This window comes from Oncorhynchus nerka, linkage group LG20, assembly GCF_034236695.1.
Source record: "Oncorhynchus nerka isolate Pitt River linkage group LG20, Oner_Uvic_2.0, whole genome shotgun sequence".
Taxonomy (NCBI): domain Eukaryota; kingdom Metazoa; phylum Chordata; class Actinopteri; order Salmoniformes; family Salmonidae; genus Oncorhynchus; species Oncorhynchus nerka.
Window position 1 is genome coordinate 89,571,924 of NC_088415.1, and position 20,461 is coordinate 89,592,384.

Here is a 20,461-nt window from a genome sequence, read left to right on the forward strand (position 1 = left end):
AAAACACCTTGATGATTGATTCTAAACAACGTTTGCCATGTTTCTGTCGATATTATGGAGCTAATTTGGAAAAAAGTTTGGCGTTGTAGTGACTGCATTTTCGGTCGATTTCTCAGCCAAACGTGAAGAACAAACGGAGCTATTTCGCCTACAAAAATAATATTTTTGGAAAAAAGGAACATTTGCTATCTAACTGGGAGTCTCCTGAGTGAAAACATCCGAAGTTCTTCAAAGGTAAATGATTTAATTTGATTGCTTTTCTTATTTTCGTGAAAATGTTGCCTGCTGGTAGCAGAGCCTAGCATAGCATTATGCCATGATAAACTTACACAAATGCTTGTCTAGCGTTGGCTGTAAAGCATATTTTGAAAATGTGAGATGACAGTGTGATTAACAAAAGGCTAAGCTGTGTCTCAATATATTTAATTTGTGATTTTCATGAATAGGAACATTTTCTAGGGATATTTATGTCCGCTGCGTTATGCTAATTAGTTTGAGGCTATGATTACACTCCCGCATGCGGGATGGGTAGTATCAAGAAGTTTTAAAAAATTAAGTGAGCGAAATGTAATCTGAATGAAGGCAAAAATAATATTTATAAAGGCCAAAATATTTATTTATGTTTTAAGAATGAGAGAAACCATAAGCCCACTGTGCCTATTTTTAGGACCCTCCCCTAACCCGGATGAGGATGGGCCAATTGTGCATCGCCCTCCCCTAACCCGGAAGAGGATGGGACTCACAATCACGGTCGGATGTGATACAGCTTAAATTCAAACCAGAGATGGTAGTGATGCCTCTTGCACTGAGATGCAGTGTCTTAGACAACTGCGCCACTCAGGAGTCATGACCAGTATGACCAATATATATTGTCCTGCTAATAGCCCATCCTAGAAACACTGTTTGCAGAATTAACAGCCTGCTATGCTTGTGAAAAACAGGGTTAACTTCTTGCGTCGAGCCATGCCGGATCCGGTAGCGTAATCATAGCCTCAAGCTCAATACCATAACGCAACGTTAACTATTCATGAAAATCGCAAATGAAATGAAATCAATATGCTAGCTCTCATGCTTAGCCTTTTGTTAACAACACTGTCATCTCAGATTTTCAAAAATATGCTTCTCTACCATAGCAAACTAGCATTTAGCATTTAGCGTTAGCATTTAGTATTAGCATTTAGCGTTAACATTAGCAGGCCACATTTTCACAAAAACCAGCAAAAACATTCAATAAATCATTTACCTTTGAAGAACTTTGGATGTTTTCAATGAGGAGACTCTCAGTTAGATAGCAAATGTTCCGTTTTTCCTGAAAGATTTTTTGTGCAGGAGAAATCGGTCCGTTTGGTGCGTCACGTTTGGCTACCAAAAAACCCCCAAAATTCAGTTATCCAAACGCCAAACTTTTTTCCAAATTAACTCCATAATATCGACTGAAACATGGCAAACGTTGTTTAGAACCAATCCTCAAGGTGTTTTTCACATATCTCTTCAATGATGTATCGTTCCTGGAAGTATGAGTCTCCTTCTGTAACGCAAGGTACAATGGTTGCCACTGGGAATTACGCAGCGATTTAGACAAAGGACACCGGACGGCCCCCTGGCAAATGTAGTCTCTTATGGCCAATCTTCCAATGATATGCCTACAAATACGCCACAATGCTGCAGACATCTTGGATGAACGGCAGAGTGCATAAGCTCGTTCACAGCATATTCACAGCCATATAAGGAGACGTTAGTAAACACAGCGTCAAAAATCCTGTTCATTTCCTGTTTGAAGTTTCATCTTGGTTTCGCCTGTAGCATTAGTTCTGGGGCACTCACAGATAACATCTTTGCACTTTTGGAAACGTCAGAATTTTGTCTTTCCAAGGCTGTCAATTCCATGCATAGTCGAGCATCTTTTCGTGACAAAATATTGCGCTTAAAACGGGCACGTCTTTTTATCCAATAATGACATAGCGCCCCCATAGGTTGAAGAGGTTAATAATAATTATAATACTTTTTCCTTCTTCCACTTGTTAAAGGTTCCAATTGATAAAGTTGATTTATTATCAATTAGTATATTTGAGTTTAACTACAATATTTGTTGTATTATTGGTTCTGTCTTTTCTGGTGGATTAAACTGAAATTGCAACCAATCACGACCGGTTGTGATACAGCCAACCTCACTAAGAAATACATTTGACGATACAATTCTCCTCCTACCCTCCTTTTAGGCAAGAAGTCTATTGTCCTGCTAATAGCCCTGCTAATAGCCATAATGGCGCTGTACAACGTGACCGTGTGTGTTTGTAAGACTATTTTCCAGTAAGCAACAATTTGTTACCTTCATTAGACAACTTTGTTCCAATAATTCTGTCATTCAGTGATATTTATCCCATAGTATTTAGTTATGGATCAATAACTAAATAAACACATCACTTGTTTATATTCAGTCAACACATATGTCTTCAGAATATCATTGAAGATAATTTCGTTTCTCTTAAAAATCTTAGTGTTACAAGAGTTTTAGTAAGTAATACTGAAAATAAAATAAGTGTATTTTTTAGGGTGTGTGCGTGCAGGACAGAGGAATAGCATTTCTTACACTCAGTCGTGTAACACAGTCGTGCACAATTATCAGTTTCTATTTGGTTTATGTCGCCCATTTATTGTCAGTTAGAGGCACAGTGGTGCCTTGGGACCCAAAAGCATAATCAGTGTTCTAACTCTCCCTTGCGCTGGTCTGGAGTAATGAAGTAGTGATGCAGGGTACCAACCATACTAAACCACAAATTACCTCTAAGTCCCGCAGCATAATTGCAAAACTGTTAGTTGAGTAATCACTGTACATGGAACCCAAAAGAGTTCTACCTGGAACAAAAAAAGATTTTACCTGGCCAAAGAACAGCCAAAGAAACCTTTAGGAACCCTTTTCCAAAGAGTGTAGTGCCCTCAGCTTATTGTGTTGTGTAGGAGAGAGACAGAGCGAGAGAAATAGGCCTTGAGAAAGAGATACAGACAGAGGAGAAAGAGAGAGACCCAGAGAGAGAGACCCCGAGAGAAAGAGAGAGAGACCCAGAAAAAGAGAGAGAGAGACCCAGGGAGAAAGTTATAGACAGAGGAGAAAGAGAGACCCAGAGAGAAAGAGAGAGAGACAGAGAGAAACTGATACAGACAGAGGAGAAAGAGAGAGACCCTGAGAGAAAGAAAGATCCTGAGAGAAAGAGAGAGAGACCCAGAGAGAAGAAATACCCTGAGAGAAAGAGAGAGACCCAGAGGAGAAAGAGTTACAGACAGAGGAAAAAGAGAGAGACCCGGAGAGAAAGAAAGATCATGAGAGAAAGAGAGAGAGACCCAGAGAGAAAGAGAGGGAGACCCAGAGAGAAAGTGATACAGAGAGAAAGAGACCCAGAGAGAAAGAAAGACTCAGAGAGAAAGAGAGAGAGACTCAGAGGAGAAAGAGAGACCCAGAGGAGAAAGAGTTACAGACAGAGGATAAAGAGAAACCCAGAGAGAAAGAGATACAGACAGAGGAGAAAGAGAGAGATCCGGAGAGAAAGAAAGATCCTGAGAGAAAGAGAGAGACCCAGATAAAAAGTGATACAGACAGAGGAGAAAGCGAGAGACTCGGAGAGAAAGAGATACAGACAGAGGAGAAAAAGAGACCCAGAGAAAAAGCGATACAGATATAGGGGAAAGAGAGAGAAAGACCCAGAAAGGAGATACAGACCGAGGAGAAAGAGAGAGACCCAGAGAGAAAGAAACAGACAGAGGAGAAAGAGAGAGAGATGGAGAGAGAAAGAGAGTGACGGCGAGAGAAAGAGAGTGACCCAGAGAGAAAGAGAGTGACCCATAGACAAAGAGAGTGACCCAGAGACAAAGAGAGAGAGAGACAGAGAGAGAAAGAGAGAAAGAGTGACCCAGAGACAAAGAGAGTGACCCAGAGACAAAGAGAGAGAGACGGAGAGAGAAAGAGAGAGAGGCGGATAGAGAAAGAGAGAGAGATGGAGAGAGAAAGAGAGAGTGACCCAGAGACAAAGAGAGAGAGACCCAGAGAGAAAGAGAGAGACCCAGAGAGAAAGAGAGAGAGACCCAGAGAGAGAGAGAGAGAGACCCAGAGAGAAAGAGAGAGAGAGACCCAGAGAGAAAGAGAGAGAGACCCAGAGAGAAAGAGAGAGAGAGAGAGACGGAGAAAATAAAGAATGCTTGACATTTCAGGGCCTCCGTTCCTCATCTCACTTTGAAGTCTTTGTTCATAACATCTAACAATAAACGACAGATCCAGGACGGAAATTGGCTCCCGCTGTCTTCCTCCGCTCTGAGCTCAGGTGGAGAAGCGCCTACAGATTTCATCATTTTATTTTCAGTCTGTTGGAGAGCCCCTCATGCCTAAACAGACAGACATATCTGAAAGAACCAAAATAATTACCCCAGCACACCTTCAGGTTCTTAGCAGACCTGGGTTTAAGTACTATTTGAAATCTTTCAAATTCTTAAGCGTGGCTTGATTGAGCTTGCCTGGTGCAATGGAACCAATAGAATAGTCGCAAAACAGCAAACCCCACCCATTTGGTATTCCAGGCAGGCTAAAGCAAACATTCAAAATATTTGAATGATTTCAAAAAGTATTTGAATCCTGGGGGAAAGGATTTTATTTAAATGTGATAGCTTCAGATTGATTCACTGGACTCTTGTGTGCTTGCAGTCTCATTGTCTGAAATTCTTTTGGCTTATATTTTGGGGGGTGAATAAATGAATGCCTCAAGAGTGCTAGCTATATAAATGCAAATAGTATTGTACTGCTTTGTGGTACTGCTCCATTCGAATGAAATCCAGAGCTTTTATCCTTTTATCATCGCCGCTAGAATCAGAAATGTCTGCTCATATCGTTTTCGGCACATAAAGAGCTCTGCTGGCTTGAATTAAACGAACTTGTTCATGCCACAGCCACCAGCCCATCTACCTAATTATATCAAAGGCAGACTATTCATTTGCTCCATTATTAGGTTGTGTGTGTGTGTGTGTGTGTGTGTGTGTGTGTGTGTGTGTGTGTGTGTTCGTGTGTGGGTGTGTGTGTGTGTTGTGTGTGTGTGTGTGTGTGTGTGTGTGTGTGTGTGTGTGTGTGTGTGTGTGTGTGTTGTCTCTGTGAGAGAGATTGGCTGTTGCAGTGGTGATTGCCAACCTGATGACTTTCATCTGCTGCTCTGATAAATGGTGGAACAGCCCGGAGACTGGTGGAGCATCCCAGAGACTGGTGGAGCATCCCAGAGACTGGTGGAGCATCCCAGAGACTGGAGGAGCAGCCCAGAGACTGGTGAAGCATCCCAGAGCCTGGAGGAGCAGCCCAGAGACTGGAGGAGCGTCCCAGAGACTGGTGGAGCAGCCCAGAGACTGGTGGAGCAGCCCAGAGACTGGAGGAGCAGCCCAGAGACTGGAGGGGTAACCCAGAGACTGGAGAAGCAGCCCAGAGACTGGAGGGGTAACCCAGAGACTGGAGGAGTAACCCAGAGACTGGAGGAGAAACCCAGAGACTGGAGGAGCAGCACAGAGACTGGAGGGATAACCCAGAGACTGGAGGAGTAACCCAGAGACTGGAGGAGAAACCCAGAGACTGGAGGAGCAGCACAGAGACTGGAGGAGTAACCCAGAGACTGGCAGCTACATTAAAATACCCAGCATTACATTTCATATGTTGGGAAACACTCCAAAGGGGATTTTTTAAAATCCAGAACATGAAATTAACTAAGGGAGCACTAACAATCTTTTCATTTTTTTCACTTTTTATTGTTTTATTTTTATACCCTACTATCTCAGTTTGTTTGATGTCATGTTTCTGAATATCAGGGTGAGAGGAGGGAATCATTAATGTGGTGAGGATGAGAGGGGGGAATCATTAATGTGGTGAGGGTGAGAGGGTGAGAGGGGGGAATCATTAATGTGGTGAGGATGAGAGGGTGAGAGGGGGAATCATTAATGTGGTGAGGATGAGAGGGGGAATCATTAATGTGGTGAGGGTGAGAGGGTGAGAGGGGGAATCATTAATGTGGTGAGGATGAGAGGGGGAATCATTAATGTGGTGAGGGTGAGAGGGGGAATCATTAATGTGGTGAGGGTGAGAGGAGGGAATCATTAATGTGGTGAGGATGAGAGGGGGAATCATTAATGTGGTGAGGGTGAGAGGGGGAATCATTAATGTGGTGAGGATGAGAGGGGGAATCATTAATGTGGTGAGGGTGAGAGGGGGAATCATTAATGTGGTGAGGATGAGAGGGGGAATCATTAATGTGGTGAGGATGAGAGGGGGAATCATTAATGTGGTGAGGGTGAGAGGAGGGAATCATTAATGTGGTGAGGATGAGAGGGGGAATCATTAATGTGGTGAGGGTGAGAGGGTGAGAGGGGGAATCATTAATGTGGTGAGGGTGAGAGGGGGAATCATTAATGTGGTGAGGATGAGAGGGGGAATCATTAATGTGGTGAGGATGAGAGGGGGAATCATTAATGTGGTGAGGGTGAGAGGGTGAGAGGGGGAATCATTAATGTGGTGAGGATGAGAGGGTGAGAGGGGGAATCATTAATGTGGTGAGGATGAGAGGGGGAATCATTAATGTGGTGAGGATGAGAGGGTGAGAGGGGGAATCATTAATGTGGTGAGGATGAGAGGGTGAGAGGGGGAATCATTAATGTGGTGAGGGTGAGAGGGGGAATCATTAATGTGGTGAGGATGAGCGGATGAGAGGGGGAATCATTAATGTGGTGAGGATGAGAGGGTGAGAGGGGGGAATCATTAATGTGGTGAGGATGAGAGGGGGGAATCATTAATGTGGTGAGGGTGAGAGGGGGGAATCATTAATGTGGTGAGGATGAGAGGGGGAATCATTAATGTGGTGAGGATGAGCGGATGAGAGGGGGGAATCATTCATGTGGTGAGGATGAGCGGATGAGAGGGGGGAATCATTAATGTGGTGAGGATGAAAGGGTGAGAGGTGGGAATCATTCATGTGGAGTAGGGAACGCATATTTAACCTGCTCTCGCCCGCATTGACTGACATGCTTTTTTCCACTGGTGGTGTGGAGGCTGGCATCAATTAGCTAAACACTGGATCAGTGGAAGCTCCTGAGGGGACGACGGCTCATAATAATGGCTGGAACGGAGCAAATGGAATGGAACCAAACACATGGAAACCATGGAAACCATGTGTTTGATGTATTTGATACCATTCCACCAATTCCGCTCCAGCCGTTACCACAAGCCCATCCTCCCCAATTAAGGTGCCACCAACCTCCTGTGCTATGCCATACATGCACTGATACTGTACTTTGTGACTGTGAGAGTCTCCTGTACTGCCTCCTGTACTCTGGAGTAGAGGGAGGTTGGGTGGTTGGGGTAGAATGGCTTCCCCTCGAGAGTGGATGGGACATCAAGGAGAGGATAGGGGAAAATGCGATTAGCTCAGACCAGGATACTCCGGCCTGAGAAACTGTATCCGTTTTGAAAGAGCTTTTTATTTTAGGCTTATTGGAGGAATTGGACATATACACCTTAATTAAAAATAAAATAAAAGTACCAGCCTACTGTGACTATATAAACATTAACTTGGGAAGTTTGACTCTGTGTTTGAGTTTGTACGCCGCTTTAAAAGTGACTGAAGCTTGGGTTTACATTCCCCAAGGGAAATACCCTCAAATGGCGAGTGCACCAATTAACTGCTACGGATCCTGGCTCAGGCCACAGCCCTCGCTAGCAAGGCCCTGTAATAATTACAACCCCCTCAGCGACTTACATATTCTCTAGCCATGCGCATCCATAATAACTATCAATATTACTTAGCGCCCTCTTGAGACCCGGAGGGAGCATGTTTTAATAATCGTGGCACGATATTAAACCCCGCTTTCAGCCGTCTCATTAAGGTTGCAGCTCACCATGTAGCCTACATATTAACCAGCCTATGAACAAGGTTACTACTGATACTAATTCCAGTCACCTTGCAATCAGGTAATCAGATCGGTATGGAGATGTGGAGAGGTTCAGAGACCCTGTTGGTCTTGGTAGTTGCTTTTAGCAGTGGGGTTCCAGAATTGGGAAATATGATTCATCAAGACATATACGGTCAAAAAGATACATTATACAGAAAAATATATATATATAAAACGCAACATGCAAAAATTTCAACGATTTTACTGAGTTACAGTTCATAGAATGAAATCAATCAATTTAAATAAATCAATTAGGCCCTAAACTATGGATTCCACTTCTGGACAAGGACGCAGCCATGGGTGGGCCTGGGAGGGCAGAGGCCCACCCACTAGTGAATCAGGCACAGCCATGGGTGGGCCTGGGAGGGCAGAGGCCCACCCACTAGTGAATCAGGCACAGCCATGGGTGGGCCTGGGAGGGCAGAGGCCCACCCACTAGTGAATCAGGCACAGCCATGGGTGGGCCTGGGAGGGCAGAGGCCCACCCACTAGTGAATCAGGCACAGCCATGGGTGGGCCTGGGAGGGCAGAGGCCCACCCACTAGTGAATCAGGCCCACCCACTAGTGAATCAGGCCCACCCACTAGTGAATCAGGCACAGCCATGGGTGGGCCTGGGAGGGCCTATGCCCACCTACTGGGGAGCCGGGTCCAGCGAATCAGAATGAGTTTTTCCCCACAAAAGGGCTTTATTATTACAGACAGAAATAATCCTCAGCACCCCCACTCCCCCTCCTCAGACAATCCTGCAGATGAAGAAGCCGGATGTGGAGGTCCTGGGCTGGCGTGGTTACACATGGTCTGCGTTTGTGAGGCCGGTTGGATGCACGGCCAAATTCTTTAAAATAATGTTGGAGGAGGCTTATGGTAGAGAAATGTACATTCACATCTCTGGCAACAGCTCTGTTGGACATTCCTGCAGTCAGCATGCCAATTGCACTCTCACTCAAAACTTGACACGTGTGACATTGTGTTGTGTGGCAAAACATTTTAGAGTGGCCTTTTATTGTCCGAGCACAAAGTTCACCTGTGTAATGATCAAGCTGTTAATCAGCTTCTTAATATGCCAAACCTGTCAGGTGGATGGATTATCTTGGCAAATGAGAAATGCTCACTAACAGGGATGTAAACACATTTGTGCACAACATTTGAGAAAAATAAGATTTTGAGGGTCTGGAAAATTTCTGGGATCTTTTATTTCAGCTCATGAAACAGGGGACCAACACTTTACACTGTGGCCAAACTTCCTGCCATCCAGGACCTCTATACCAGGCGGTGTCAGAGTAAGGCCCTAAAAATTGTAAAAGACTCCAGCCACCCTAGTCCTAGACTGTTCTCTCTGCTACCACACGACTATTTGCATTGCTCCACCCCCCCCTCTCCCCCCTGTATATAGCCTCCACATTGACTCTGTACCAGTACCCCCTGTATATAGCCTCCACATTGACTCTGTACTGGTACCTCCTGTATATACCCTCCACATTGACTATGTACCTGTACCCCCTGTATATAGCCTCCACATTGACTATGTACCTGTACCCCCTGTATATAGTCTCCACCTTGACTCTGTACCGGTATTCCCTGTATATAGCCTCCACATTGACTCTGTACCGGCTCCTCCCTGTATATAGCCTCCACATTGACTCTGTACCGTAATACCCTGTATATAACCTCCACATTGACTCTGTACCGTAATACCCTGTATATAGCCTCCACATTGACTCTGTACCGTAATACCCTGTATATAACCTCCACATTGACTCTGTACCGTAATACCCTGTATATAGCCTCCACATTGACTCTGTACCGTAATACCCTGTATATAGCCTCCACATTGACTCTGTACCGTAATACCCTGTATATAGCCTCCACATTGAATCTGTACCGTAATACCCTGTATATAGCCTCCACCCCCTGTATATATTGTTATTTTTTACTGCTCCTCTTTAACTACTTTTATCTCTTATAATTATCCATATTTTTCTAAACTGCACTGTCAGTTAGGTGCTCGTAAGTAAGCATTTCACCTGTTGTATTCGGTGCATGTGACTAATACAATTTGATTTGATTTTTAAAAAATTATTCCCCAAATGGAATGTGACATGAGATTGGTTAAAATGTTGTTGATGTCATCAGGCACGCATCAGGCAAGCAGGTCTTGTCAAACAGCTCTAACACTAAAAGGGCATTAACATAATGTTAACAATATTGAAAAAGGAATAGTTTCACCATATTAAAATGAGAGTTCAGTTCACGCCACAGGGTTGACCTGAGGGACAAACGTAAATGAATCACTAATCACATGAAATAAATAAATGTCAAAATGCTGCATTTTGGCACGTTAGCAAGTATTTTTTCATTAAAAAAAGAAGGTTTATTTAAATCTCCATGTGGTCTATATTAAAGGGCACTTCATTTAATATAACAGTATTAAATTACAATTCAATATTGGGGCACAATTTCTACTAAAAATATGAAAGGGATGCAAAAGACACTCTTTTTGTGGAATGACCCAAAGACAAAAATATCTACAAAAGACCCGTGAGTCGTTTGTTGTGAGGTACACTCCACTTGGTCCTTGTCTTCAGACAATTGAGTCGAATTAATGGAATATTCAAGTGCATATGATCTGTGGGAACTCGACTGACAGGTTAGAGTGACTGGCTGTGAGACTCTTTTGAGCTTGTTTTGTCTCACTTGCTATACTTCTGACGGGCTCAGACAATTATTTTCAATCCCATTGAGACCAATGTCTCTTTTATAATGCCTCCCTTATTCACAAAATGCTATTGGCATAAGTAATATGGAATTAAATACACAATTATAACAATCAAAGGCCTGGAGCATGAGAAATAAAATAAAAAATATTATAAAATGTAATTTCCTCTGTGAACATGTCATTTACGAAAGGCACTAGTGTGTGTCCAATTGTAGAGTATTCCCGAAATGTGTTCTATGTATATTGCGCTTAAAAACTAAATGCCATTTTACCTCAATTAATTTAAAGAATACTACTGTGGCATGAGCCAATCATAACGACTGCTCATGTCTGTCCATTTTCAATGATCCCCCTCGACTCTCAATGTGGAGGCCCTCATGTCTTTTGTGGGCTGAATGCCACCAAGAATCAACCCGCCCACCCCCCACTGTGCTATGTGATGACTTTGACTAAGCCTAGAATGAGCTTCTGATAGTGGGCCAGAGCAGCGCTCTGTAGGACCACTGTATCTAGGTTGTTACTGTGGTAACACTGCTCTTACAGCCTACGGGTGCATTATAATGTCGTCATTAAGACGTGTCGTGAGCATGTATGTCATAATCGTGTCATAATGACCTTGACTAAATACCAATGCCATTTTGGAGTCAGTTAAAGTTGACCCCGACTCTATGTCCACAATGCGACAATATCGAGCATGACTTGACCGCTTGAAAAAAACGCCAATCCAAACGTAGACGATTGGCTCCCGTTCCTGATGATGCATCTCTCAGGCAGTCATGGTCCTATATATACCAGCGGTATTTGTATTTATTAAACATCGTCATTAGTTCCTGCCAAGGCAGCAGCTACTCTTCCTGGGGTCGAGCAATATTAAGGCAGGTACACTACATGACCAAAAGTCTGTGGACAACTGCTCGTTGAACATCTCATTCCAGAATCTTGGGCATTAATATGGAGTTGGTCCCCCCTTTGCTGCTATAACAGCCTCCACTCTTCTGGGAAGGCTTTCCACTAGAATGTTGGAACATTGCTGCTATAACAGCCTCTCCACTCTTCTGGGAAGGCTTTCCACTAGATGTTGGAACATTGCTGCTATAACAGCCTCCACTCTTCTGGGAACGCGTTCCACTAGAATGTTGGAACATTGCTGCTATAACAGCCTCCACTCTTCTGGGAACGCTTTCCACTAGAATGTTGAAACATTGCTGCTATAACAGCCTCTCCACTCTTCTGGGAACGCGTTCCACTAGAATGTTGGAACATTGCTGCTATAACAGCCTCCACTCTTCTGGGAAGGCTTTCCACTAGAATGTTGGAACATTGCTGCTATAACAGCCTCTCCACTCTTCTGGGAAGGCTTTCCACTAGAATGTTGGAACATTGCTGCTATAACAGCCTCTCCACTCTTCTGGGAACGCTTTCCACTAGAATGTTGGAACATTGCTGCGGGGACTTGCTTCCATTCAGCCCCCAAGAGCATTAGTGATGTCAGGCACTGATGTGGGGGCGATCAGGCCTGGCTCGCAATCGGCGTTCCAATTCATCCCAAAGGTGTTCTATGGGGTTGAGGTCAGGACTCTGTGCAGGCCAGTCAAGTTCTTCTACATCGGTCTCAACAAACCATTTCTGTATGGACCTCGCTTTGTGCACGGGGGGCATTGTCATGCTGAAACAGGAAAAGGCCTTCCCCAAACTGTTTCCACTACTCTAGTACCACATACTGTATCTACAATACCAAATCCATGTGTCAGTGTGTGTAGAGTGGCATCAGTTTGTGTATGCATGTGCCTGTGCCTCTGTGTGTATCTCTTCACAGTCCCCCGTTGTTCCATATGGTGTATTTTTATATTTTTGTTTATTTCAACTGATTCTACTGCTTGTTACCTGATGTGGAATAGAGTTCCATGTAGTAGTCATGGCTCTATGTAGTAGTGTAACACCGCTCAGCACTTGAGTAGACTTTTAGAGCACTTCGATATAGGCTAAGTGCTATATGCCTCTGCTTGGGGGGGGGCTTAGGGAAGACTTGCTGTCCGCTGAAACTTGAATGTGAAACCCGGGTGGATTGGGGTTGAAGGGGAAGGAAAGGGGGAGTGGTCAACAAAAGAACAATGTTGAGTTCTGGAACAGCCATCTGCTGACTCCAGAACACACAGCACAGGACACAGATGTGTCTGCTATATGCTCTGATTGCCGACAGACAAGCTATTTGGATGAAGACAGGCAGAGTAAACAAAACAGAAATGGCCCAATCCAAAACTGACCCCTAGCCTCTAGCCCCAACCTCCTATCCAAGGTCCCTCTTGAGTCCCCCTTTGCAGATCTAAAAGGACTGGATAGGTATAAGCAATGTGGCAGAAACTACACCTGACAACATACTGTAAACTACACCTGACAACATGCTGTAAACTACACCTGACAACATGCTATAAACTACACCTGACAACATGCTTTAAACTACACCTGACAACATGCTATAAACTACACCTGACAACATGCTTTAAACTACACCTGACAACATGCTATAAACTACACCTGACAACATGCTATAAACTACACCTGACAACATGCTATAAACTACACCTGACAACATGCTATAAACTACACCTGACAACATGCTGTAAACCACACCTGACAACATGCTATAAACTACACCTGACAACATGCTATAAACTACACCTGACAACATGCTGTAAACTACACCTGACAACATGCTATAAACTACACCTGACAACATGCTATAAACTACACCTGACAACATGCTGTAAACTACACCTGACAACATGCTGTAAACTACACCTGACAACATGCTGTAAACTACACCTGACAACATGCTATAAACTACACCTGACAACATGCTATAAACTACACCTGACAACATGCTGTAAACTACACCTGACAACATGCTGTAAACTAAGCCTAAAAATATATGCTGTGAACTAAACCTACCAGTATATGCTGTAAAGTACACCTACCAATATATGTTGTAAACTAAACCTACCAGTATATGCTGTAAACTAAACCTACCAGTATATGCTGTAAAGTACACCTACCAGTATATGCTGTAAACTGAACCTACCAGTATATGCTGTAAACTAAACCTACCAGTATATGTTGTAAACTAAACCTACCAGTATATGTTGTAAACTACACCTAACAATATATACTGTATATGTATTATAAAACATTTAAATATTAAATTTAGATTTGCTCTACAGAGAATACTTGTGGTAAACATCTATCTCTATGCTCTACCTTAACCTTACATTGTGTTGTACATTTTGAATTGTAAACATCTGTAGGGTGGCAATCCTTTGTCCGTCCGTAAAAATAGTATAGTTAAACACATTGAAGGAGGTTTATATCCTGAGGCCTGACAATATGCCGACTGATATGAGGTTTGTATCCTGAGGCCTGACAATATGCCGACTGATATGAGGTTTGTATCCTGAGGCCTGACAATATGCCGACTGATATGAGGTTTGTATCCTGAGGCCTGACAATATGCCGACTGATATGAGGTTTGTATCCTGAGGCCTGACAATATGCCGACTGATATGAGGTTTATATCCTGAGGCCTGACAATATGCCGACTGATATGAGGTTTGTATCCTGAGGCCTGACAATATGCCGACTAACATGAGGTTTGTATCCTGAGGCCTGACAATATGCAGACTGATATGAGGTTTGTATCCTGAGGCCTGACAATATGCCGACTGATATGAGGTTTGTATCCTGAGGCCTGACAATATGCCGACTGATATGAGGTTTGTATCCTGAGGCCTGACAATATGCAGACTGATATGAGGTTTATATCCTGAGGCCTGACAATATGCCGACTGATATGAGGTTTGTATCCTGAGGCCTGACAATATGCCGACTGACATGAGGTTTATATCCTGAGGCCTGACAATATGCCGACTGATATGAGGTTTGTATCCTGAGGCCTGACAATATGCCGACTGACATGAGGTTTATATCCTGAGGCCTGACAATATGCCGACTGGTATGAGGTTTATACCCTGAGGCCTGACAATATGCCGACTGATATGAGGTTTATATCCTGAGGCCTGACAATATGCCGACTGATATGAGGTTTGTATCCTGAGGCCTGACAATATGCCGACTGATATGAGGTTTGTATCCCGAGGCCTGACAATATGCCGACTAACATGAGGTTTATATCCTGAGGCCTGACAATATGCCGACTGACATGAGGTTTATATCCTGAGGCCTGACAATATGCCGACTGACATGAGGTTTATATCCTGAGGCCTGACAATATGCCGACTGACATGAGGTTTATATCCTGAGGCCTGACAATATGCCGACTGACATGAGGTTTATATCCTGAGGCCTGACAATATGCCGACTGATATGAGGTTTGTATCCTGAGGCCTGACAATATGCCGACTGATATGAGGTTTATATCCTGAGGCCTGACAATATGCCGACTGATATGAGGTTTATATCCTGAGGCCTGACAATATGCCGACTAACATGAGGTTTATATCCTGAGGCCTGACAATATGCCGACTGATATGAGGTTTGTATCCTGAGGCCTGACAATATGCCGACTGATATGAGGTTTGTATCCCGAGGCCTGACAATATGCCGACTGATATGAGGTTTGTATCCTGAGGCCTGACAATATGCCGACTGATATGAGGTTTGTATCCTGAGGCCTGACAACACGCTGACTGATATGAGGTTTATATCCTGAGGCCTGACAATATGCCGACTGACATGAGGTTTATATCCTGAGGCCTGACAATATGCCGACTGATATGAGGTTTGTATCCTGAGGCCTGACAATATGCCGACTGATATGAGGTTTATATCCTGAGGCCTGACAATATGCCGACTGATATGAGGTTTATATCCTGAGGCCTGACAATATGCCGACTAACATGAGGTTTATATCCTGAGGCCTGACAATATGCCGACTGATATGAGGTTTGTATCCTGAGGCCTGACAATATGCCGACTGATATGAGGTTTGTATCCCGAGGCCTGACAATATGCCGACTGATATGAGGTTTGTATCCTGAGGCCTGACAATATGCCGACTGATATGAGGTTTGTATCCTGAGGCCTGACAACACGCTGACTGATATGAGGTTTATATCCTGAGGCCTGACAACACGCTGATTGAAAGGATTTAAATAAGTGCAGAAGAGACTAAGGGGCTCAGAACTGCAGAAATGGTTACGTTCTTGGCTTCCTAGTGTTGTCCTCCCATTTTCATGTTCAAGATTCATTCATGTGTCAGGCATCGCTCGTTAGATTCACCCCCGCCATGAGAGACACGCGTGTTCAAACAACCTCATGGATTCACAAATGAAAGAGACATGTTTATCTGTATGCCCCGTGCCATCTACATATGAGAGCTGTGTGAATACTGAAAGCAATTGAATAGATAAAGAAAGGCTTTGATAGCAACGAACTCATCACCGCAGATTTGACTGGGTTGGCGAATCAAATACACTCTCTGTCGCGTTGCAGAGGACTCTGCTACAGTTGCTGTTCTGCTTCTCTTTCAGATGGTAAAATGAGAATAAGAGTGAGCCTTAACAAAATGTCACCGTTTAAAGTACCCGTCTTTATTTTCTATAGCCTATGGTAGAGTTGATTAAGAGATAAGAATAAATGTGTAAATCCTTATACAGCCTGTGTCATTCCTGCTAAGTGGAAGGACCTTCTGTCTTCGTAGCTGACACAGACCTCCTTGTTGCTGTACGTAGCTGTACAAAGCCTTCTGATTTGCCAACTCAGTGCCATTCAACAATAGTCATTGAAGTATTATCTCTGGTATTATTTCATTTTTTTGTTATAAGTTCATATCCAGTGCAACTTACAGTAGGGAGTGGAAACATTTTCAGACATTTTTCCAACCCCCCCCCCCCCCAACAGAGGTTTGTATCCAACAGAACCACACGGGACCATTCACTGAGGGAGTAGCATGGGGTCCCTAGCACGCCGCCAACCCCCCAAAAAAGATAAATTAACAGAAGGAACAGTCCCCCTCCCACCCTTGTTTTGTTTAACAATACGACCTGACCTCTGCCTGGTGGATATATGTACCAGCCATTCGGTTTAGCTGCCACAATCACGTATCACTGAAGTCAAATCAAATGTATTTATATAAACATTCTTACATCAGCTGATATCTCAAAGTGCTGTACAGAAACCCAGCCTAAAACCCCCAAACAACAAGCAATGCAGGTGTAGAAGTCCATTCATTACTTCATGTTGGAGGTGCCCTATCAAAAAACAGAATTGTTGTCAGACCTTAATCAGGAGACGTAAATGGACACCAAGGGGGCCTGGTTCAGGAGGATGCAATGTTACAGAGCGTTCAGATAGAAAGCCATTTTGCAGATCGGGTATGGTCGTCTGTCATGTAGAATGGGGATAGTGTCAGCTCTATGAGCAAACCTTCTGAAAGTTTCTCCTCACTAAATAAACCCCCCGAACTTGTTTTCACCCTGCTATTTAAAAATACTTTTAAAAAACTCTACTCTTCTTGCAGTCTTTTATCAAGATGTTTTCTACACGAGCAGATCATGGAGATGGGCAAAAGCCTGTGAACTCAAGACTCTCTGAAACACGTTTCTCTGTTGCTCATATATCCTTCCTGTGAATTCACGTCTCTAACAAATGAATAAAAACGTACAGAAATATTGAATAACACAAGTAGCATGAACTCCTTTTTTAAATATTGATGTACTTTACCCAACCTGTATGTTTTCCATATTTAGCACAGTCACACATCCACCTATTTACTGTAGAAATACAGCCCAGAAACTCTTACCTTGCCCACGTAGAGTGGCTCGTCCCCCATGTACTCCTCCAGCACAAAGAACTGGTTCCAAACCCAGCTGCGCCTCTGCCTGTGGTGTGCCCCCCCGTCGCCGCTCCTTTGGTACATCCCGACCTGATGCAGGGGCACTGAGTTCAAGGTCAGGCCAGAGCAGCCCATCTCCCAAAGGGGTACGAGCACAGTCAACACGCTAATCACACTCCACATGGGAGGACAGTTCAGTCGCATCTTTTTTGATACAATTTGTTTGTTGAAATTTTACTGGAAAAGACTCAAGAAGAAGCGTTGTCCACCATCCACCAGCCTTGTCCACCATTCACTGAATAAACTGGGGGGGTTCAACAGAAGAGACACTCCGGGTGGTGTTTAACGAGCAAGTGTATCCTTCAGCAGACAGACGGATGGATTGTGATTGCTGGTTGCCAAGGTGTCAGAACACGTCTACTTCACACCTGCAGTTGATAATTGGAGCCTATCAGAAAGAATGAGAAAGATAGGGGAGGGGGAGGGGGAGAAAGATAGGGGATGGGGAGAGGGAGAAATAGAAGGGAGGGGGAGAGGGAGAAAGATAGGGGAGGGGGAGAGGGGGAGAGGGAGAAGGGGAGGGGGAGAGGGAGAAAGAGAGGGGAGGGGGAGAGGGAGAAAGCGAGGGGGGGGAGAGGGAGAAAGAGAGGGGAGGGGGAGATGGAGAGGGAGAAAGAGAGGGGAGGGAGAAAGAGAGGGGAGGGGGAGATAGAGAAAGAGAGGGGAGGGGAGATTGAGAAAGAGAGGGAGGGGGAGATTGAGAAAGAGAGGGAGGGGAGATAGAGAAAGAGGGAGAGGGAGATAGAGAAAGAGAGGGGAGGGGGAGATTGAGAAAGAGAGGGGAGGGGGAGATAGAGAAAGAGAGGGGAGGGGGAGAGGTAGAAAGAAGGTGGGGGGAGAAAGAGAATTAATATAAGGATGAACATTCTCATGCCACGGCTTGCGTATATGATAACAAGCATTAATAACACAAGTGGACACTTCCTTTTAGATGCTCAAAGGAACAAGGAAGCAGTCATATAATACAGAACTGCTCACTCCGCAGATTCCCTGGGAGCGATTTGTCTGCTCATATCAACGTGGAGAAAACCTTCTCTCATTGTCTCTGTGTGACTTACTGTAGCTCCTGGTAAGAGCCCATGCCTTTTGAGTTGTGTGGAAATGACATCAGCAGTCTGCTCACTTCCAGAAGCCTTTGTTTGCTCTTACTGTAAGAGATAAAAGAGCGCTATGCCTGTGGGCAGCTATATGACAAGAATACTCCAGCTGCACAGCATTACAATGGCGTTTGCTTGGCATTCAGTATTAGGCCTATACACCAGTGGAGGCTCCTCAGAGGAGGAAGGGGAGAACCCTCCTCAGTGAATTTCATAAAAATAACAATTTTAAAACATTTAAAAAGTTATCCTTTTTAGATAAAACTAGACTAACTATATTCACGTCACCAAATAATTGCCTAAAACACACTGTTTTTGGTCTACAGTAGCCTCAACAGCACTCTGTAGGGGTAGCACCATGGTATAGCCAGAGGACAGCTAGCTTCCATCCTCCCCTTGGTACATTGACTTCAATACACAACATAGGAGGCTCATGGTTCTCACCCCGTTCCATAGACTTACACAGTAGATATGACAACCTCCGGTCGTCCTCCAACCTATCAGAGCTCTTGCAGCATGAACCGACATGCTGTCCACCCAATTAAAGGATCAAAGAATGAATCTAGAACTGAAAGCATAATCTACAGCTAGCTAGCACTGCAGTGCATAACATTTTTGAACAAATTAATTTATTCCAAAATGAAGGAGAAGCAAGAGAGAGATTGTTCTTTTTTTTCCCAGTTTCAACTCCCATACGGACTCGGGAGAGGCGAAGATCGAGATTTAGTGTATTTAACCAAAGTTACTTTGAAAATAGTAGTTCCCTACATCAAAACTACTGTGCGATAAATTATCATATCTAAATCTGAAATGTCATAGACTACAAATTGAAAGACAGAAGTCAGATGTTCACAGAATGTGTAATGTAGCCTATCAAAAAATGTCAAGTGAGAATTATTCAGGTCTGCTGCTGAAAAAGAAAGAAAATGGTTGCTAACTACAACTACTGAATCTACCAAGATTTGAAAATGTGTTTAACTAACACTAAGCTACTGAAAAAAATCTGGTTAAAATTACTAGTTGATCTACACGTATTTCACTACTGGGTCGTATTCACTAGGCAACTAGCCATGGAAGGCCTCGATCATCTCTTTACCGTTCTAAAGACTGGGGAAGTTTTCCTTTCAGAGACACAAAGGGTTGAGTAGTAGATTAAATCACTTTCAGAGATACAAAGGGTTGAGTAGTAGATTAAATCACTTTCAGAGATACAAAGGGTTGAGTAGTAGATTAAATCACTTTCAGAGATGACGACACAAAGGGTTGAGTAGTAGATTAAATCACTTTCAAAGACACAAAGGGTTGAGTAGTAGATTAAATCACTTTCAGAGACACAAAGGGTTGAGTAGTAGATTAAATCACTTTCAAAGACACAAAGGGTTGAGTAGTAGATTAAATCACTTTCAAAGACACAAAGGGTTGACAGAGACACAAGGGTTGAGTAGTAGATTAAATCACTTTCAAAGACACAAAGGGTTGAGTAGTAGATTAAATCACTTTCAAAGACACAAAGGGTTGAGTAGTAGATTAAATCACTTTCAAAGACACAAAGGGTTGAGTAGTAGATTAAATCACTTTCAGAGACACAAAGGGTTGAGTAGTAGATTAAATCACTTTCAGAGATGATGACACAAAGGGTTGAGTAGTAGATTAAATCACTTTCAGAGATGACGACACAAAGGGTTGAGTAGTAGATTAAATCACTTTCAGAGACAAAAAGGGTTGAGTAGTAGATTAAATCACTTTCAGAGACACAAAGGGTTGAGTAGTAGATTAA

The 20,461-nt window shown here is 43.6% G+C and overlaps 1 protein-coding gene across 1 annotated transcript in view; it reads right to left on the minus strand.

Annotated features, from left to right (window-relative positions):
* LOC115103392 (cadherin-7-like) overlaps positions 1-17,960 on the minus strand; it is a 110,923-nt gene extending 92,963 nt beyond the window's left edge. The window contains exon 1 of the mRNA XM_029624303.2: positions 17,495-17,960. Coding sequence (XP_029480163.2) covers positions 17,495-17,731 — 237 coding nt within the window. The 5' untranslated portion in view covers positions 17,732-17,960. The remainder of the gene's footprint in view (positions 1-17,494) is intronic.
* Positions 17,961-20,461: the final 2,501 nt, after the last annotated feature.